Below are 22,388 nucleotides of genomic sequence, written 5' to 3'. Positions count from 1 at the left end.
TCAGAGCTAGGGATTGGAGCCTGTCACCACGCAGCCAGGGGTTGGAGCCTGAAGCGCCATGGCCAAAGGCTGGGGCTGCGTGGCCAGAGTTGAGGGTCGGCACCGGAAATCCCTTGGCCTGAACCCTGTGTTGGCACCTAAAGCCCCAGGGCTGGGGCCCTGGTCCACAGCCAAGCTCCTGAAGTCCCTGCTGCCCAACGATCGCAGGGCTAAACCCCAACCCCCCGGTAGAGAACTCACCTTGCTCCTTCAGCGTTGCCTCCAGAGAGGCGGTGCAGGGCAGCGCATCCAGGAGCAACAGGGAGGAAGGCGAGGAGTGATGCTTCTCCTTCCCCCCCCCCCCCATCGCTGCCCAGGAGGGTGCCATGGCCATTGGGAAACCTGCTGGTGGCTGCATTTGAGAAATGGTACCCTAGGGTAGCACTGCTGTAGTTGTGTCATGGACATGCAGGGTTGGAAGGGACCTCAGGAGGTCATCTAGTCCAACTCCCTGCTCAAAACAGGACCAATCCCCAATTTTTGCCCGAGATCCCTAAATGGCTCCCTCAAGGATTGAACTGTCAACCCTTGGTTTAGCAGGCCAATGCTGAAACCACTGAGCTATCCCTCACCCCTCTCTTGGAAGAGAATTGCTATCACTTACCCAGCAAATGCAGACAGGGTGGGTATTTTTCTTTTCTCACCTGCAAAAAGAAGCTACTCTAGTCTAGAGAGTCACAAAGTGTACTTGGAAGATCACTTCTTCTGTACCATTCAATGTATGAGGGGAGAGGAGGCTCCACCACCCACATGAGTAATGTTGGTTTGAGTGGACTCAACACAAGGCTGGTAGGTTTTAGGAACTGCCTCTCAGAGGTATCTTTCTCCAGCATCTGTGCTGACCACAGTGGTCAAATATTATTTCAGAATAGTGCTGAGAGGCCCCAGTGCCATTGTACTAGCCATTTCAGACATGTAACACAGTGCCGGTCCCTGTCCTTAAGAGCTTGCACTCTAGGTAAAGGAGCAATTTCTGAGGGTGAGGGGAAGGCCACAAAATATACAGCTCATCTGTCAGTGCTGCTGCAGGATGGAAATCATCTGACAAGCTGGCTGGCTGGAACAGTGAATAAACCTCTAAGAACACATCTAGAGATAACCGCCTAAAGGGATCAAGCTCTTGTTCACTGCTATAGTGCTATAGGTGTGCATGGCAAATAAGACTATCCATGTCCGACAGTTTATGTTGTATATTAAATCAAAAACACAAATCCAATGGGGTGGGATGCTGTTCAGAGACCTTTTTTCTTTTTTCTTTTTTTTTTTTTCCCCCCTTAGCAAAGGTTTTCTGAGCCTGGGTCTACACTACAGAATTACTTCAGTAGAACTATGTCACTCGGGCTGTGAATAATCCACCCCCCTAAGCAACGTAGTTATACCGACCTAAGCGCCGGTGTAGACAACGCTGTGTCAGCAGGAGAGCTTCTTCCACCAGCATAGCGACCGTCTTTTGTGGAGGTAGATTAACTAAACCAATGGGAGAAGCTCTCTACATGGGTTTAGAGCATCTTCATTAAAGCGCCATAGCAGTGCAGCTACACCACTGCAGGATTTTAAGGGTAGACCTGCTGCTGATGTCCTTGGTTAAAGGGACTGCAGAGTGTGGGGGGGGGGAAAACAAAACAAAAAAACCCCTCACTCCCCCTCCCTTTTAAGGAAAAAAAAAATCTTGCTTTTCTTAGCTTAGAAATATTAAGTCACGTCTTCACTGAAGGCCTCCTTGGAAGACTAGGTAACTGAAGTGGAAGACTTCTCGGCCCTCAGTTGAAGAGGCCGGGGGTTGAATTAAGCAGGAGAGGTTTCAGAATAGCAGCCGTGTTAGTCTGTATTTGCGTAAAGAAAAGAAGTACTTGTGGCACCTTAGAGACTAACAAATTTAATTAAGCATAAGCTTTCATGAGCTACAGCTCACTTCATCGGATGCAATTTGAGCTTATGCTCAAATAAATTTGTTAGTCTCTAAGGTGCCACAAGTGCTCCTTTTCTTTTTGGGGAAATTTATGTACACAGAGAACATACAACAATGGGTATTGCCATACTCACTGTAATGAGAGTGATCAGGTAAGGTGAGCTATTACCAGTGGGGGAGGGGAGGGAAACTTTTATAGTGATAATGAAGGTGGGCCATTTCCAGCAGTTGACAAGAATGTCTGAGGAACAGTGGGGGGGAATAAACATGGGGAAATAGTTTTACTTTGTGTAATAACCCATCCACTCCCAGTCTTTCTTCAAGCTTAAGTTAATTGTATCCAATTTTCAAATTAATTCCAATTCAGCAGTCTCTTCTTGGAGTCTGTTTTTTGAAGTTTTTTTGTTGAAGAATTGCCACTTTTAGGTCTGTAATCGAGTGACCAAAGAGATTGAAGTGTTCTCCGACTGGTTTTTAATGTTATAATTCTTGACGTCTGATTTGTGTCCATTTATTCTTTTACATAGAGACTGTCCAGTTTGGCCAATGTACATGGCAGAGGGGCATTGCTGGCACATGATGGCATATATCACATTGGTAGATGTGTAGTTGAACGAGCCTCTGATAGTGTGGCTGATGTGATTAGGCCCTATGATGATGTCCCCTGAATAGATATGTGGACAGAGTTGGCAACGGGCTTTGTTGCAAGGATAGGTTCCTGGGTTAGTGGTTCTGTTGTGTGGTGTGTAGTTGCTGGTGAGTATTTGCTTCAGATTGGGGGGCTGTCTGTAAGCAAGGACTGGCCTGTCTCCCAAGATCTGTGAGAGTGATGGGTCGTCCTTCAGGATAGGTTGTAGATCCTTGATGATGCGTTGGAGAGGTTTTAGTTGGGGGCTGAAGGTGATGGCTAGTGGGGTTTTGTCACTTTCTTTGTTGGGCCTGTCCTGTAGTGGGTGACTTCTGGGTATTCCTCTGGCTCTGTCAGTCTGTTTCTTCACTTCAGCAGGTGGGTATTGTAGTTGTAAGAATGCTTGATAGAGATCTTGTAGGTGTTAGATTCATAGATACTAAGGTCAGAAGGGACCATTCTGATCATCTAGTCTGACCTCCTGCACAGCACAGGCCACAGAATCTCACCCACCCACTCCTATGAAAAACCTCACCCATGTCTGAGTTATTGAAGTCCTTAAATCATGGTTTAAAGACTTCAAGGAGCAGAGAAGCCTCCCTCAAGTCAACCATGCCCCATGCTACAGAGGAAGGCGAAAAACCTCCAGGGCCTCTCCAACCTGCCCTGGAGGAAAATTCCTTCCTGACCCCAAATATGGCCATCGGCTAAACCCTGAGCATATGGGCAAGATTCACCAGCCAGATACTACAGAAAATTCTTTCCTGGGTAACTCAGATCCCATCCATCTAATATCCCATCTCAGGGGATTTGGCCTATTTACCTTGAATATTTAAAGATCAATTACTTACCAAAATCCCATTATCCCATCATACAATCTCCTCCATAAACTTATCGAGTAGAATCTTAAAACCAGATAGATCTTTTGCCCCCACTGCTTCCCTTGGAAGGTTATTCCAAAACTTCACTCCTCTGACGGTTAGAAACCTTCGTCTGATTTCAAGTCTAAACTTCCTGGTGGCCAGTTCATAACCATTTGTTCTTGTGTCCACATTGGTACTGAGCTGAAATAATTCCTCTCCCTCTCCTGTATTTATCCCTCTGATATATTTATAGAGAGCAATCATATCTCCCCTCAACCTTCTTTTAGTTAGGCTAAACAAGCCAAGCTCCTTAAGTCTCCTTTCATAAGACAAGTTTTCCATTCCTCGGATCATCCTAGTAGCACTTCTCTGTACCTGCTCCAGTTTGAATTCATCCTTTTTAAACATGGGAGACCAGAACTGTACACAGTATTCCAGGTGAGGTCTCACCAGTGCCTTGTATAATGGTATTAAAACCTCCTTATCCCTACTGGAAATGCCTCTCCTGATGCATCCCAAAACCGCATTAGCTTTTTTCACAGCCATATCACATTGGCAGCTCATAGTCATCCTATGATCAACCAATACTCCAAGGTCCTTCTCCTCTTCCGTTATTTCTAATTGATGCGTCCCCAACTTATAGCTAAAATTCTTGTTATTAATCCCTAAATGCATAACCTTACACTTCTCACTATTAAATTTCATCCTATTACTATTACTCCAGTTTACAAGGTCATCCAGATCCTCCTGTATAATAGCCCGATCCTTCTCCGAATTGGCAATACCTCCCAGCTTTGTATCATCTGCAAACTTTATTAGCACACTCCCACTTTTTGTGCCAAGGTCAGTAATAAAAAGATTAAATAAGATTGGTCCCAAAACCGATCCCTGAGGAACTCCACTGGTAACCTCCCTCCAACCTGACAGTTTGCCTTTCAGTAGGACCCGTTGCAGTCTCCCCTTTAACCAATTCCTTATCCACCTTTTGATGTTCATATTGATCCCCATCTTCTCCAATTTAACTAATAATTCCCCATGTGGCATGGTATCAAATGCCTTACTGAAATCTAGGTAAACTAGATCCACTGCATTTCCTTTATCTAAAAGATCTGTTACTTTTTCAAAAAAGGAGATTAGGTTGGTTTGGCACGATCTACCTTTTGTAAAACCATGTTGTATTTTGTCCCATTTACCATTGACTTCAATGTCCTTAACTAATTTCTCCTTCAAAATTTTTTCCAGGACCTTGCATGCTACAGATGTCAAACTAACTGGCCTGTAGTTACCCGGATCACTTTTTTCTCCTTTCTTAAAAATAGGAACTATATTAGCAATTTTCCAATCATTCGGTACAACTCCTGAGTTTACAGATTCATTAAAAATTCTTGCTAATGGGCTTGCAATTTCAGGTGCCAATTCCTTTAATATTCTTGGATGAAGATTATCTGGGCCCCCCGATTTAGTCCCATTAAGCTGTTTCAGTTTTGCTTCTACCTCTAATATGGTAATATCTACCTCTATATCCTCCTTCCTATTTGTCATGCTACCATTATCCCCAAGATCCTCTTTAGCCTTATTAAAGACTGAGGCAAAGTATTTGTTTAGATATTGGGCCATGCCTAGATTATCTTTAACCTCCACTCCATCCTCAGTGTTAAGCGGCCCCACTTCTTCTTTCTTAGTTTTCTTCTCATTTATATGGCTATAGAACCTTTTACTATTGGTTTTAATTCCCTTTGCAAGGTCCAACTCAACTCGACTTTTAGCCTGTCTCACTTTATCCCTAATGTTCTGACCTCAATTAGGTAGCTTTCCTTGCTGATCCCTCCCATCTTCCACTCCCTGTATGCTTTCTGCTTCTTCTTAATCACCTCTCTAAGATGCTTGCTCATCCAGCTTGGTCTACAACTCCTTCCTATGAATTTTTTCCCCTTTCTTGGGATACAGGCTTCTGATAGCTTCTTCAGTTTTTATTTAAAGTAATCTCAGGCCTCCTCTACCTTTAGATCCATAAATTCTTCAGTCCAATCCACTTCCCTAACTAATTTCCTTAATTTTTGAAAGTCAGCCCTTTTGAAATCAAAAACCCTAGTTGCAGATTTATTTTTGTTAATCCTTCCATTTAGTTTGAACTGAATTAGCTCATGATCACTTGAGCCAAGATTGTCCCCTACAACCATTTCTTCTATGAGGTCCTCGCTACTCACCAAAATTAAATCTAAAATGGCATCCCCTCTAGTCGGTTCAGCAACTACTTGATGAAGGAATCCATCAGCTATCGCATCTAGGAAAATCTGAGCCCTATTATTATTACTAGCACTGGTCCTCCAGTCTATATGTGGGAAGTTAGTCTCCCATGATCATGCAGTTTCCAATAGTATTTACCTTATTAAAAACATTAAAAAGGGCTCTATCCATATCCAAATTAGATCCCGGAGGTCTATAGCACACCCCAAGCACTATCGTAGGAGAGGCTTTACTAGTTTTCTTCCCGAATGTAATTTTTGCCCAGACGGACTCTGTCTTATCCATTGCATCGCTTCTTATTTCTTTACATTCTACCTCATCATTGATATACAATGCTACTCCACCCCCTTTACCTTTGTTTCTGTCTTTCCTAAAGAGCACATACCCCTCACTACCTGTAGTCCAGTCATGACTACTATTCCACCATGTTTCTGTTATTCCTGTAATATCTGGTTTCACTTCCTGCACCAGTAGCTCTAGTTCCTCCATTTTGTTATCTAGACTCCTTGCATTGGTGTACAAACATCTTAATTTTTGCTGTTTGGCCTCGCTCACATTTTGTACCCTATTAGGCACAGTCATTCTACAGCCAGTATAACCTATTAGACTAGTATCCACACCGCCCTCGCTCCTTATATACATTCTCCTATCCACGGCTGTATCCTTTCTTACTTCATCTTCTTCCCTCTCAATGCTAAAATCTGGCGTGGAGATTTCCTGGACATCTCCCAACCATATCCCCCAAATTCCTAGTTTAAAGCTCTCTTTATCAGTTGTGCCAGCCTCGATCCTAGAAGTCTATTTCCTTCCCTACTCAGATGAAGTCCATCCCGAGAGAACTGTCCTCTGTCCGTGAATGCCTCCCAGTGGCCATACATCCCAAAGCCCTCCTTATAGCACCACTGCCTAAGCCATCTGTTGACAGTCATAATCTTGTCACACCTTTGTTGCCCTTCTCTAGGAACAGGAAGGACCCCGCTAAAGATCACCTGAGCCTCAATTTCCTTAAGCGTCTTCCCCAGCCTAGCATAGTCTCCCTTAATACTTTCCAGCGAGAATCTAGCCGTATCATTTGTTTCCACATGAAGGATAATTAGGGGATTCTTTCCCGCTCCCTTTAGGATCCTTTTCAACCTCAGGTCTACATCCTGTATCTTAGCACCCGGAAGACAGCACACCCTTCTATTCTCAGGATCAGCTCTAGTTACAGGCCTGTCTATTCTTCTCAATAAAGAGTCCCCGATCACATAGACCTGCCTGTGTTTGTCTCTGTCTGAGGGGTTGGAGCAAATGCAGTTGTATCGTAGAGCTTGGCTGTAGACAATGGATCGTGTGGTGTGATCTGGATGAAAGCTGGAGGCATGTAGGTAGGAATTGCGGTCAGTAGGTTTCCGGTATAGGGTGGTGGTTATGTTAAGGTTATTACATAACATAAGGTTATTAGCACCTTAGTGTCCAGGAAGTGGATCTCTTGTGTGGACTGGTCCAGGCTGAGGTTGATAGTGGGATGGAAATTGTTGAAATCCTGGTGGAATTCCTCAAGGGCTTCTTTTCCATGGGTCCAGATGATGAAGATGTCGTCAGTGTAGCGCAAGTAGAGCAGGGGCATTAGGGGATGAGAGCTGAGGAAGTATTGTTCTAAGTCAGCCATAAAAATGTTGGCATAGTGTGGGGCCTTGCGGATATCCATCACAGTGCTGCTGATTTGAAGGTATACCTTGTCCCCAAATGTGAAATAGTTATGGGTGAGGACAAAGTCACAAAGTTCAGCCACCAGGTTTGCTGTGACATTATTGGGAATACTGTTCCTGACGGCTTGTACTCCATCTTTCTGTGGAATGTTGGTGTTGAGGGCTTCTACATCCATAGAGACTAGGATGGTGTTTTCAGTAAGATCACCGATGGATTGTAGTTTCCTCAGGAAGTCAGTGGTGTCTTGAAGATAGCTGGGAGCGCTGATAGCGTAGGGCCTGAGGAAGGAGTCTACATAGCCAGACAATCTTCTTGTCAGGGTGCCAATGCCTGAGATGATGGGGTGTCCAGGATTTCCAGGTTTATGGCTCTTGGGTAGCAGATAGAATACCCCTGGTCGGGATTCCGGGGTGTATCTGTGCGGATTTGTTCTTGTGCTTTTTCAGGGAGTTTCTTGAGCAAATGATGTAGTTTCTTTTGGTAACTCTCAGTGGGATCAGAGGGTAATGGCTTGTAGAAAGTGGTGTCCTCATACCTTCTTGTCAACTGTCTAAATGGGCCATCTTGATTATCACTACAAAAGTGTTTTTTTCTCCTGCTGATAATAGCTCATCTTAATTAATTAGCCTCTTACTCCACCTTTTTCGTGGTGTGTGTGTGTGTGTGTGTGTGTGTATATGTGTGTGTGTGTGTGTGTGTGTGTGTGTATATATATATATATATATATATATATATATATATATATATATATATATATATATATAAAAAATTTCTGACTATATGTTCCATTCTATGCATCCAATGAAGTGGGCTGTAGCCCATGAAAGCTTATGCTCAAATAAATGTGTTAGTCTCTAAGGTGCCACAAGTACTCCTGTTCTTTTTGCAGATTAACATGGCTGCTACTCTGAAACCTGTCATAAATCCAGTGTCTTTATTAAGACCATGATTTTTAGTGTCTAACAAAGTCATGAATTTATGCTCCCAGGCTTATCTTTTGAAGGTGCTGCACATGTTCCCTTTGAGGACAAGGACTGAGAGGTCATATATGGAGTGATCATTTTGTGAAAAGTGTTCACCAACAGATGTCATGGTATTTCTGTGTCTCGTCATTTTTCTCTGTGAGTTCATTTGAGAGCATAGTGATTCTGACTTCGGTCACATAGGTGGTGTTAGGATATTTAGTGTACTGGGTAAGGTGTTGTGATAGGCATGTGTAGGACTGATGGATCTTGAAAGGCATGTTTTGGGTGGTGTTGATCATCGACTTAGTGGAGATATGACTGTAGGTTGTGCATCTGTTCTGGCAAAGGCTGGTGAACTTTGAGAAGCTTGCTTTTGATGATCTTGCAAGGTTGGGGGGTTGTTTGAAGGCCACAAGAAGGAGTTTGGGAAGGATTTCTTTCAGGATGTGGTTTCCCACCCAAAAAACCCGTAATTGACTGTCAATCCTGTTTCCTCTCAGTAAGGTTTCACTCCAAGTGATGGTTAGATTGAGCAGCAATCAGGAATAGCTGATTTTATGTATTTATGAAAAAAAGATCCCGATAATTTGTCTGTGCAATACTTGATGTATGTAACCATGTGATTCCTTTACTGTTACCCCTGTCCAATCTTTCTCCTTGTCTCCTATTGTTTGTCAAAGTCACTGTTGTGTCTTGTTTCGGATTAGGTTGTGAACTCTTTTTGGGATTGGGGCACTGTGTTTTCTGAAGTGATTATATAGCACCTAACGTAATGGGCCCTTGAACATGACTGGCGCCTTCAGATATTGCTGAAATCCAAATAATAACAACACTATACTTGTTATATAATGCTCCTTCTAGTTTCCCAGTTGTCTATAGAGTCTTCCAAGAAAACAAGGAATGATAACAGCCAAATTTCTTGTGTATAAAATTAGCAGGAAAAAAAAAATCTTTTCATGCATTGTAAATAAACCAAAAAGGGAAGTACAGTTTTCCCCCTCTGTAGGTCACTTTTTTGCAAAAGCTGCCAAAATTTTCAGCAAACCACCTGTTATGAATACTGCCTATTGTTTATTTATACATCACAATAGTATTTTGAAACAGTACCATCTAGTGGCATATTGTAGATATAACCATGTACTAGCCACTGAATTATGTACAAAAATATGTGGTCACTTTCTGTATACTAATATCTTTTTTGCTCAGTTATTTCTTATGGTTCATTTGTACTGGATGCAAGGAACTCAAATATATTTGATATTGAATCATATCTGTAGATTGTTTCTAATTATTTTTCATCACTACAGATTTACTTTATCCAAGTAATATTAAAATGAAATATTTCAAGTGTGGTACTAATATCTGAAGGCAAACTTGGCTGAAAGAACAGGTGATTTCAAAGACGATTCATTAGAGGATTAATGTTGGCCATTGTGCAAGCCAATAAACATTTAGGGTTTATTGCTGCATCTTTGGAACAGCATCTCATTTATTTAGCTCATTAATGCTAATTACTGATATTGACGTATGGTTACAAAAGTGAAAGGTTCAGATTTGTTTATATTATGGATGGTGCCACAGTGGGGGTGTGTGTGTGGTGTTTGTTTTAAATCTTTGCAAGGGGAATGGGAATCTCCCCAAAACATACTGAAGACAATACTAGCAGCAGTTTCAAACAAAGTTAATTCAGTAACTAGAGACTATCTTTGTTTTACTGGAGAAGAAGCAGAGGCTTTGTGGCTATGTGGCAAATGCCCGGTGTTGCAAGGTGTTGAACACCCTGAATTCTTCATTGATTTGAAGAGGAGATGAGATAGTTGGCATCTCTCAAGATTGGGCTCCAACTTCAAGGCAGAGCTGGGATTAGAACTCAGGAGTTCTTCGCATTTGAGCCTAGCATGAAGGGTCCGAGTCTGCCATCCTTATTCATTTGAAGTAGTACTTTATGCCCCAAGTGGTCATGGTGATTTCAGTGGGGGCTACTCCTGGACTGGTGAGCATGCATGCTACAGACTCTGGCCCTAAACTAGTAGACTGCATAGATGCGCAGTGAATGGGATCAAATCTGAATGGGAACATCTGGACACAGGAATGATTATCACCAGCAGAGAGAAGCAACTGGTCTGAGGAGTCCAATGGAAAGCCGGGATCTGTCAATAGAACACATGCTGTTGTAGCATGCTATGGCTTTCTACACAGTTTCTATATAGATGTTTGTAGAAAGCTGTCTCGGAACCTGAGGAAGGTGGATGGAGAGTGAAGAGGTTGATTTTAGGATTATAATGTATGAATCTGAACTTTCTAAAATAGGAAAACAAGATGAAACTGAAATAGAGCAAACTCTCAGATAATATGGGCAGTGAATGTCCCAGTTACTATTCTCAGTCCAGCAAGGAAGACTTGAAGTTGGAGGGAGTGTTAATTATAGACAGGATGTGAGGTAGCATGCCTGCACATCCCAGACAGAGAGGAATTACCTCACAGAAGGGCTGGCAATAGAAAGCTGCTAGGGAAGCCATCCAGAGGCCTGCCTGGAGAAGCAGAGATGCCGGAATGACCAAGGCTGAAATACTGGCTTCCTTTCCTGCTGATTCAGGTGCAGAATAGTCTGGTGTATGTCAATCAAATACACCGGGATAATGCAAGGATATTTTGGGGGGGCTGTTCATGAAACATTGTATAATACACTGATTTGCGACTGCAGGGTCTGAGTTTACATCAGGATCACCTTGGAGGGTATTAGTGCAACAAACGGATGCTCAATCCAGCACTGATGTTGCTGCTTTCCTATGTAATGGCTCAGTCCTGTAAGATGCTGCATGACCATTGTCTTCAATGGGACATGAAGGCTCTTAGTCCCTTGCAGAACCACCAGAAGCAGATACTGATCATTTCTCTTTGAGATTGGGAGTTTAAACCTTGAAACATAATTTTGACAGATGAGAGTCCTGTCCAGGAAGATGCGGGCCAGAGTGGAGCTGATGAGGGATTCCTGTAATGATGTTGTCTGCTCTGGTCTAATGATCTACAGTGGTTCCATCTGTGAGGAATAAAATCATCGTAACCCATTGCAAAGGAGCCCGAAGAACAAGTGGCACTAAGTGGCAACCTCAGCAAAGAGGTCAAGCTTGAAAGGGAAGTGGTGACTGAAAATGGGATGGGGATGAGGAATCTGTTAATTTCAAACTATGGAGGTGCTGAAAAAATTAGCATCAGGCAAGCAAAAAAAAATGTGGGGGAGTGATCTAGTGAGTAGAGCATGGGAACTGGACTTGAGACATATTCTTGACTCGTGAACTTGGCGGGGTGGGAAGAGGCAGAGAGGGTGGGACATTGGGAGAAGGGGGGGAGTGGGACAGGGCCTGGGGCAGAGTGGGGGTCAAGCACCGGGGAAATGACACTGACCACAGGCACTGAATTTCTCATTAGCCCCATTTTACAGATGGGGAAACTGAGGCACAGACAAGGGGAGATGGCTCAGGGTCACACGACTGGCTCGGGGCAGAGCCGGGAATAGAACTCAGGACTCCCGAGTCCCAGTACAGAGCTGTATCCCATAATGTCCTGCCTCTGAGGATCTCAAATTACTCTACAAATGTTGATGAATTTTCACCTCACAGGAGCTCATGGGATGGGCAAGTGCACAGTTTGTCATCTCACTCTTACCTTGTACTCCCTCGTGTCTGACTGTATCCGCCTGTTGTCTCTTATCTTGGATGGTAAGCTCTTTGGGACAGGCACCATCTTTTTATTGTGTGTTTCTACAGCAAGCTCTCATCCCTGATTGGGATCTGTAGGTGCAAGTAAATTATTAGGATAATAAGTATTATCCTATCTCAATGAGGAAACTGAAGCACAGATATATGCAATGACTTGCCCAAGGTCACATGGGAAATTTGTGGCAGAGCCAGCCAGGGTTAGGAAACCATTTCTCCCAAATCCGATCCTATGCTCTAATCACTCATCAAAATAATCTCTGATACACTGATGACCGTTTTTTGGTGGTTTTTTTTTTTTTTTTTTTTTTTTTTTAAATGTTCCCCCTGCTGGTTAGTCCTGTAACTATTTCAGCTTGTGGTTCCCAGGTAACCTATGGCAGTGGTTCTCAACCAGGAGTCCGGGGCCCCCTGGGGGGCCACAAGCATGTTTCAGGGGGTCCATCAAGCAGGGCCAGCGTTAGACTCGCTGGGGCCCAGGGCAGAAAGTTGAAGCCCCACAGCATGGAGCTGAAAGCCGGGGCCCTGAGCCCTGCCACCAAGGGCAGGAGCCAAAGCCTGAGCAATGTAGCTTTGTGCAGGCCCCTGTGGCATGGGGCCACAGGCAGTTGCCCTGCTTGGTACCCCCTAATGCCAGCCCTGGCTTTTATATGCAGAAGAACAATGGTTGTGGCACAGGTGGGCCATGGACTTTTTATAGCATCTTCGGGGGGGCCTCAGAAAGAAAAAGATTGAGAACCCCTGGCATATGGGCCAGTTTAAGGACCATGCACTTTCAGTCCTGATAGGACCAATGCCTCAGGGTTCTGTTCCAGTCCAAAGGTTGCTTGGTTCCTGAATGAAACTGGATGAGAGGCCCTAGGGAAGATGTGGTTCTGCCTAAATATTTCCCAAATTAGCAGTAACAGAGGCAGCAAAAGCATAAACATGCACTGAATAAACCCAGAAATGCTGCTATTTCTAAATATTATTGTAATGCTTGTGTTACTAGAACAAGGCCCAATGACCCCATTCCAGGGACAGACTTCACAGCCTTCTCTACCATGTTTGCTTTGGTGACTGAAAAGGGTAAGGAGGGGTCCTTACCCAGAATGGTATTTTAGATTTCAAATAAATTTAGCGTGTGCGTGTGCATGTGCGTGGCTTTTTGTTTTTGTGTGTGTGTGTGTGCAGGCCTGCTGGCCATTTTAAAAAAAAAAATTGACCTAACCAAGAACACATCTCTGGGGAGAAGTGAGTGGATAATTCTGCTGGTAAGGTATTTTTAAGCAGGTTGTGATTTACTCAAATTTAACTATCATTGAATCAAAAGGATTTGATGCATTTTTTTTCTACATGTTTTTGGACTCTGTGGACTGATTGCAAATAGTTTTCTGTGAAAGTTTTATACTTACTATTTGAGCCATGTGGGTTAATTGTCACTGGCTAGGTAAGTCATGTGGTATTGTTCCACGCTTCTTGTTGATCCTACAAGTGAATATTCTTGTATGCAGATTTTAAGTTCATTTCCTGTGATGCAGTGAAATCTGCTCTTTGCTAAAATTCATTGCAGTGAGACTCGACTGCAGGAATTTTCATGGGAAGAGAACATGGAAAGGGCCCTGAGCTTTGCATAAGTGGTGGTACGGATGTAGTTCAAATGCAGATTCAGTGTGTTGCAAACCTGTTGAACCAAGGTGGCAAAGATGGGAAGAGAAGAAACGTTTCAATGGCACCTTGTATCAATGCTAGGTGTCTGGGTAACAAGCAAGCAGAATTGGTAATTCTCATTGATGGGACAAATGTGATGCAGTTGGCTTTACTGAAACCTGATTGGACAGTTCACCTGACTGGAATGTTAAAATTGTTGGTTATAATCTGTTCAGGAAGGATGGAGTGGGTAAAAAAAGGATGTGATGGCGCACTATATTAAAGACACTGTTGCTTGTTTTTAGAGTTATTGATGACTCAGAAATGCAGGATCTTGAATCCATATAGATCGAAGTGCTAACTCATAAAGCCCAGGATGTTGTTGGGGGGGAGGGAAGAGGAAATCTGTTACAAACCATTGAATCAAACCAGAGAACAGGATAAGTTACTGCTTAAATGCTGGTGTGTAATGTATTGAAAGAACTGTGTTGTTATGGGGGCCTTCAGGACATGTCTTGCAAACTGGAGGTCTCATGCAGCCACTAGTAAAAAATCATTCGAGTTTCCAAAAATTATAGATGATGATTTTCTAACACAAAAGGTATTGCAGTCAACATATGGTAACTGCATTTTGGGCCTCTTTATGATGGATAAAGATGAATTAATCACTGGACTGCAAGTTGTTGGTTGCCTCTGGATCATGTGATCTGATGACATTAAAAATGGGCAGAGGAAAGTCCCAACCAGTAATATATAAACTTGGTGCTTCTCAAAAAGACTAATTTTCCAAAGCCAAGGAACATTGAGTGAAATTGATAGATTGGGAGGAAAAATGTAGACAGAAAAATATGAATGAAAATTGGAGTTATTTACAAAGTTTACTAGACGGTCAAAGCTGCCATTTCACAATCAATGCGGGGGGAGCAATATATAGCATGTGGGGGGAAAAGGGAGAAATAAATAGCAATCAAGAAAAGTTAGATTTTATGAAGTGCAGAAAATTGATAAGGGAAGCTAAATACATCAGGGAAAACTCCATGGCTGACAGGCCTAAAGACAAGAAGGAATTTTTAAAGTATATTGGGAACAAAAGAAACCCTAGCAATGTTATATAGGCCCATTATTAGATGGAGATGGTCAAATTGTTAATAATGATGCAGAAAAGGCAGGTGTTTGGAAAGAAGCAGGTTCTTATCCTGTGACAATGATGAAATAGTTTCTGGTGCATTAGTAACTGGGGATGATGTTAGACAACATCTACTTGGGATAAACACTTAAAATCAGCAGGCCCAGATAAATTGTACCCAATAGTCCTAAAACAAAGGAGTTGGCTGAGGAGATCTCTGGCCCATTGGTGTTAATTTTTAATAAATCTTGCACTATAGGGGAAATTCCAGGAGACTAGAAGAGTGCTAATTTTGTGCCAATATTTAAAAAGGGCAAGTGAGTAACTACAGGCTGGTTAGCCTAACATCAGTCCTGGGCAAAACAATGAAAAAGCTGAGTGGGCTTCAGTGGATAAAGAATTAAAGGTTAGGGATATAATTAATGACAGTCAACATGGTATTATGGAAAATAGATCTTGTCAAACAAATCTGATTTCATTTGTTGATGAAATTACAAGTTTGGTTGATAAAGGTAACCATGTAGATGTAAATATACTTGGACTTATGTCAGGGATTTGACTTAGGGCTGGTCTAGGTGGAGAGCAATGCACATTTATGGTGGCATGATTTCTAAAGCACACCCTGCTAGGGCACTTTAACATAGTGCTGCTTGAAACAGTATGTTCTACAAGGACCAATTAATTTGCAATATGTTGGAGCACTTAAGAAATTTTAAAAAAAGAAATGGAGGACTTGTGGCACCTTAGAGACTAACGCTCAAATAAATTTGTTTAGAGACTAAAATTTATTTGAGCATTAGTCTCTAAGGTGCCACAAGTCTTCCTTTTCTTTTTGCGGATACAGACTAACAAGGCTGCTACTCTGAAACCTTTAGAAATTTAGTGTACATTGCTGTGCTGCGTGGACCAGCCCTTAATACTAAGTGACATTCTGATTTAAACTAGAATATCAATAAAGCACCTGTTAAATGGATTAAGTGGTTGATAACTGACGTCTCAAAAAGTTATTGCCAGCAAGGAATCATCATTGAATGGGGGTGTTTCTAGTGCATTCTGCAGGGATCTGTACTAGGCTGGGCACCATGCAACATTTTCATCAATCATCTGGAACAAAATATAAAATCACTGCTGCTAAAATTTGTGGTTGACCAATTGGAGTGGTCAATAATGAGGAAGACAGGGCGGCCATTCAGACAAAATACCATTTAGTACCGCCAAATGCTAAGTTGTATATCTAGGAACAAAGACTGTAGGCCATACCTACAGAATGGGGATTGGATGTGGGAAAGCAGAGACTCTGAAAAGGATTTAGAGGTCGTAGTGGAAAAGCAACTTAACATGAGCTTCCAGTGTGATGCTGTGGCAAAAAGCACCAATGCGATCCTTATATGTATAACCCGGAGAGTAGTGAGTGGCGGTACAGAGGTGATTTTACTTCCATATATGGTCTTGGTCAGACTGGTGCTGGAATACTGCATGCAGTTCTGGTGTCCACATTTTAAAAAGGTTGTTGAAAAATTTGGAGTGGGCACAGAGAAGAGCCACAAGAATTAGCTCACGAAAGCTTATGCTCAAATAAATTTGTTAGTCTCGAAGGTGCCACAAGTACTCCTTTTTTTTTTTTTTTTTTTTTTTTTGCGAATACAGATTAACATGGCTGCTACTCTGAAACCAAGAATTATTCAGGGGCTGGAGGAAAATACCTTGTGGTGAGAGTCCCGGAGATCAATCTGGTTTAGATCACCAAAAAGAAGATTGAGAGGTGACTTGATTACAAAGTACCTTCCTGGGAAGAAAATATCAGATACTGAAGGGCTCTTTAATCTAGCTGAGAAAGGCATAACAGGAACCAATGGCTGGAAGTCAAAGCCAGATAAATCCAAATGAGATGTTAGGCACAATTTTAACAATGAGGATGGTTAACTATTGGAACGAATTACCCAGGGAAGTGTTGGATTCTTATCTCTTGATGTTTTCAAATGAAGCCTGGATGACTTTTCTGGAAGAGATGCTTTATTCAAACACAAATAAGTGGGCTCCATGCAAGGGCTAATGGATTACATTTAATGGTCTGTTTTCAGAGTAGCAGTCGTGTTAGTCTGTATTCGCAAAAAGAAAAGGAGTACTTGTGGCACCTTAGAGTAACAAATTTATTTGAGCATAAGCTTTTTGTGAGCTACAGCTCACATCATCTGATGCATTCAGTCTTTAATGGTCTGTGATCTAGAGAAGGTTGGACTAGCTATCTAATGGTCCCTTCTGGCTTTAAACTCTCAATCTATTTAGAAAATCAAAAATTAGTGGAAAATGTATTTGTGCAATTTACCCCATGGTACTCCACATAGCAAATACACATGGTCCATGCCTTCACACATCCAGAGAGAGTGTATCTTGGGGTTGAGCACACACCCTGCGGGCATGGTATTTGGATAAGAAAGAGGTTTGTTGGTGGGAGAAGGGAAACAAGCTGCTTAAAACATTGCTATTTAGTGGGAGAGATTCTCCTCCTGTTTATGGAGAGACGTATGATGTCTGAATAAAGGATCTGTGAGCTTGTCTACATTAGGGATGTTTGCATGGCTGTAGTTACACCATTGCAACTCTCTCTCCTCCCACCCTCCCCAGCCAGCGTAGATGTGCTGCACCAGAGTATAAAAAGGGTCTTACACTGGTGTGACTTACTCTGGTTTCAAACTGGACTAAGTGCAGGCACTGTTTTACAGCAGTGCTTCCTTGGTGCAGTGTAGCCACATGGGTGCAAAACCCCCAACACAGGTCAGCCTGAGTTGTTGAAACTTCCTCCAGGGTCAAGTACTTCTCTGCTATGAGTGTATGGGGCCTTCTACTGAAACCGTTGGGAAGTGCTCTGTGTGACCGAATATGGCAGACAGTCTGGGTTGGCTGCAAACTCCGCATCCCGCAGCTTTAGTCGGGGGAAGGTTGCTTTACTGAGCTGAGCCAGAGATCCCAATCCATCTCTGAAGGTGTTGCGCACACGATTTCTGCAGCCTACATTGTTGTTTCTCGCCCTACTCCCAGAGGTCTCCTGTGCTGTATCCGAGTGGAGCGACTGGAGTGGCTGTGCAGAGCCTTGCCGAGCAACATACCGAGTTCGGAGGAGACACGTCGTGCAGGAGCCTAGAAATGGAGGTGAGGTGTGTCCTCCTCTGGAGGAGAAGGCCGGCTGTGTGGAGTACTGGAACCAGGAAGGAGCTGAGTGCAAACAGTCCCTTAGTAAGTGCATTGAAAACTCTTGGGAACATGGCTGAGTCCTGGGCTGAAGAGAGCTTGGTTGAATCCAGGGGCCTGGCCACTAAACCTTCTTTACAGGGTTAGTTGGGCTGGAATTATTTGCAGATAAAGCTTTTGGGCCCGATTCTGCTCTGTTACACCAATGTAAATTTGGAGTTGCTCCAGTGAAGTCAGCGGAGTTGCGCTGGATTTACACCAACATTACTGAGAATAGAATTTAACCTTTTATATGGGGTTCATGGGCATCCTTTCTGGGAAATTTTATTTTAAATCGTACGTGCTGTTTAGTGGAATCTGGTATGTTTCAAAAGTAACACACCAGGGGTCTGATTCTGAGCTCACGTATGAATGTAAATCTAGAGTAATTCCTGTGAAGTCAATGAGGAAAATTCTTTTAAGTAGGAGGGAAAATTTGGCTTTAGGAGGTGCTGAGCAGTATTTTTATAAATCAGCTGCAATAGTCGTGAAGGAATGGTGCCCAGTAGAGACAAGGTATCACCTTTCCCCATCCAGTTTATCTTGCGTGCCAGTTTCTGATGTAAATCTGGAGTAAAGGCTGATTTGATCTCGAATACATTGACTTTCCACAGGTGTAATTCCACTGACGACTACTAACTTTTTTTTATTTTATTTTATTTTATTTTATTTTATTTTATTTTTTTTCTGCTGATGTCTCTGGGACCGGAATCTGGCTTTGACTTCTTTACTAATGTGGATTTAAGAGTTTAGATTTATTTTAAATCTGCTTTCTCAAACCTGCTGAGAGCTGGTATTAAATTAACTGTGATTTTGTTCTCCGTTGGTTGGCACGGCTCTGATAAGCAGCATCCATCTTGGGCAGTAAAAGGGGATGTATATAAATGTATCTCCAATCAAATGCTGGATATTCACTGATAATATGGAATTGTCTTTGATTTCCTGCCAGAGTAAAAATTATGTGCTGTTAAAGACCATCAACGCCTCAATTTTTATTGTTTGACAGGCACAAGTGGCCTCAGTGCAGTAGTGTCACTTACCATGTGTGCTATTTCTCTTTGTGCACAGTTCCAGCATTAATAACCACAGAAGGTTATGGGAAAGCAAGGAAAAAGAGAGCTGCATTCAGCGAAAATGAAGGAGCAGGGTAAGTAGGGGGCTGAGTGCTGCAGTGTAATCACACTTCACGCACCTTTTCTTATTGGCTTCAGTGTGTGCAGGATTGCACCCAGGGTCTGCTCTTATCAGAGCAGATGTCCAACAGGATGGAAACTTCTAGATGTCTACACGGCATGCTAAGCCTGGGCTCTGGCTCATATTTGAGCCCAAACCTCCCTTCTGTCCACATATAAATCAGGCCCCAGGTCCTATGACTTGGCTGGGGGGGGGGTAGGTCAAAACCTGAGTTCCTCCGTGAAATTTTGCAGTGTGGTCACAGGTCAAACCGAAGATCCAAGTCAGAAGGTCTGCGTAGTTCAGTATGGATGCATTAGCACGGTTGTGAGACCCAGGTTCAGTAAGTGTGAACCCAGGCTTACAATTTAGTGTGGATGCTAAAGTGTAGGCTTGGAAACACTGAATCTACAAGTCCAGGTCCCACAAACCCTTAAAGCCTGATTCCAGTGCAGCACCAAGTTCACAAAATAAAAAGCTTGATTCTGCTTGATGGGGAGAGTTGAGTTGTAGCTGCTTAATATTGTTGCTATTTAGAATCCCGTAAGCAAAGAGCAGTCATTTCAGCCGGTTCCCTTTACCTACTTCTCTCTGGGTCCAGTTCCCTTTTCTCCCATCATCGTGTGATGGGCTTGCTGGCAAGGTAGCTTTCAGTCTCGCTGTGCTCTTTGCTGTTTATATTGCACCATGAATAGATTTCCAGCATAGACCGTGGCCTAAATAGTCAGAAAAATGTGCATGTATGCAGTGTTACTGTCATGGTCCTTAGAATAAATCAATCCTGATGTTAGAATTTCTTATCTCAACTGTATAGGCCCTTGATGCCTATTAATTGCTGTCAAAGAGGAGTGCATTTATGGACCCCCTGTTTTTGTGTGTGTGTGTGTGTGTGTGTTATGTTTTTGTTACTTGTTTATAGTTTAGCATTAATCTTCAGCTTTGTAATAGGGATAGGCATTTACATTCCCCTCTTGGATTACAGTGTGAACCATAGTTATCCTCCGCATTAAAGGGAAAGCATGGACTATTTAGACTCCAGCTCCAGCTCCAGCTGGGAGCTGTAGTCTGTGGGCAGCACCTCTGTATTAAAGGTGAAGCCAGGTGCAGCTGGTTCTGTTTTATGCAAATTAGCTTTGCCTTTGGGATCCTGGTAAATTGCCCTATTGGGTACCAGCAGAGCAGAGTTTGGGCGTCCTTGCTGTGTAGGAGGCAGGTTATTGTACTGGTTGGCTTGATTGCATCAAGAGCTGGAGGGGGTACCTGATGTGCTTGGCTCCCTTAAGCTCCTGCTGTGCATTTCCCCCCCCCCCCCAATGTCACTGTTACATGGTGCAGGTACTGGCAGGCATCAAGGTTCTGCATATGGCTCTCCTGTGCATTTTAAATCCTGTGAGAGACAGAATTGCAAGTGCTGATCAGTCGCCAGGTCGGGGTTCTCGACACAGCCATGAATTTTGCAAACGTTCCTCCTTTACGCTCCGCTTAAAGAACTAAGGTCTATTAGGGTGCTGACTTTGGCCTTGCCTCCTGCTTCTCGTTCTGGTAGGGGCTGCTGTTGCTGATGCAGGCCCATGTAGAAGATCGCTAAGGGGGATTGCTGCATGTTTTCCTGTCTCCTGCCTTACTCGGTTTTGCAGGCTGGTGATTCTCTGTGACGTCTTTTATTTCAAGCTCCTATGGAGGGGTTTTCTTTGTTGTCACCTGTCATTCTGTGAGTGTCACAGGGAGGATATTGGTGCCTCTCTGGCACCATACGGCAGTTGTGCACTTGCTGGATCCGCACCCTTGCGCGCACACGTTTCCATAACGTGCATGCATCCATCACCCTCATTTAAGTTTCTGCAGGGAAAGAGCTTCTGCTTGTGCAAAACCCCGTTCTGCAGTATGTTTGCAGGCAGTTACTACCACCTCAAACTTCCATTCTCCTCGCTGAAAAAGGCCGGTTCTTAGCCTTTCCACTAAGTTTTGGTTAAAAACACCCGTACAGCATGATCTGAGCATGGTACAAATAGAGTGCGAAGTCTCACTGCTAGCCTGGTAATCCTGATCAGAAAGCTGGCAGCTTCACCTCACTTCCAAGCAAGTACACTGCCATAGAAAGATCTCCAATTACTTGAGACTTGGGTGCTGTTTTGAATTAAACTACCAGACATGTCTTAGTCTCCTATGAAGAATTACCATAAATAATCAAAACTATGCACTGGGGGCAGCACAGTCCAGTGAACAGGGCACCAGACTAGGAGTCGGCAGACCTGAGCTCTATTCCTGGAGCTATCATTTACTTGCTATATGTGCCTCTGTTTCCCTATTTGTAAAAGGAGCATCAGTGATACCCTCCTTTGAGAAGCACTTTGGTATCTGTAGGTTGAAAGCACCTATGTTTGATTGAATAGCAACACTCGGATCTAACTTGTCAGAATAAATGTACATGGTGTGTTTGGTGATGCACTTTCCCTTTTTTAAAAACGATCTTTGTTCACCCAGTCTGCTCTGGGTTGCTTGGTCACTGGTAGGTCTGTAATGCTGCTGTTAAGTTAGCTGAGACTGTCATTTCTGCTGCAGATATTGTGTCGAATTCCAGATCACTGCCATTATGAAAGGCTGTTTGCAGGGGAACAGTTCCTATACTCAGTGGATGCGATATCTCAGCGAGGGGCACACAGTCTGCGTGGAGTGCCAGCATCCGGCCCTGGATTCCAGGAGTCTGCATTGCTACGGGGATGGCAGTGGAAGCAAAAAGTAAGAGCCCTGAATTCTGCCTTGTTAGTGTCTTTTCATATTGGATTTTATATTCCTCCCCCTTGAGCTGCTTGGAGAGATTTGCCCCAGTTTGATAATACCCTGTGCTCACTTCTCACTTTACATCTCCAGAGCCCTGTACGTATATTAAGTAATCCTCAGTGCACACTAGGAGTTAGGTAGGTGATGATATAATTGTTTGGGAGAGAGAGATAGGAAAGGTCTTGGCCAAGGTTGCATGGTAAGCCAGTGGCGCAGCCAGAATGGGAACTCAGGACCTCCTGTGCTTAGTCCGTTAAATCTCATTGCCTCCTAATTTAAGTAGCACAGTCATGATTTTTTTTTTAAAGGCTCCCCTGTTGTCTGACCATCCTCCCACCAGCAAGAAAATAAAACCAAATCCGTTCTGCCGGCTGTCACTGGTTGTAAGAACC

At 43.2% G+C, this 22,388-nt stretch overlaps 1 protein-coding gene across 1 annotated transcript in view; it reads left to right on the top strand.

The window, feature by feature from the left end:
• LOC119842379 (somatomedin-B and thrombospondin type-1 domain-containing protein-like) overlaps positions 1-22,388 on the top strand; it is a 35,474-nt gene that overhangs the window by 5,432 nt on the left and 7,654 nt on the right. Inside the window, exons 2-4 of the mRNA XM_038370413.2 lie at positions 17,854-18,048; positions 19,111-19,189; positions 21,778-21,954. Coding sequence (XP_038226341.1) covers positions 17,854-18,048; positions 19,111-19,189; positions 21,778-21,954 — 451 coding nt within the window. The remainder of the gene's footprint in view (positions 1-17,853; positions 18,049-19,110; positions 19,190-21,777; positions 21,955-22,388) is intronic.

The sequence above is a fragment of the Dermochelys coriacea genome, chromosome 13 (genome assembly GCF_009764565.3).
Source record: "Dermochelys coriacea isolate rDerCor1 chromosome 13, rDerCor1.pri.v4, whole genome shotgun sequence".
NCBI classification, from domain to species: domain Eukaryota; kingdom Metazoa; phylum Chordata; order Testudines; family Dermochelyidae; genus Dermochelys; species Dermochelys coriacea.
This window is presented reverse-complemented; position numbering and strand designations above follow the sequence as displayed.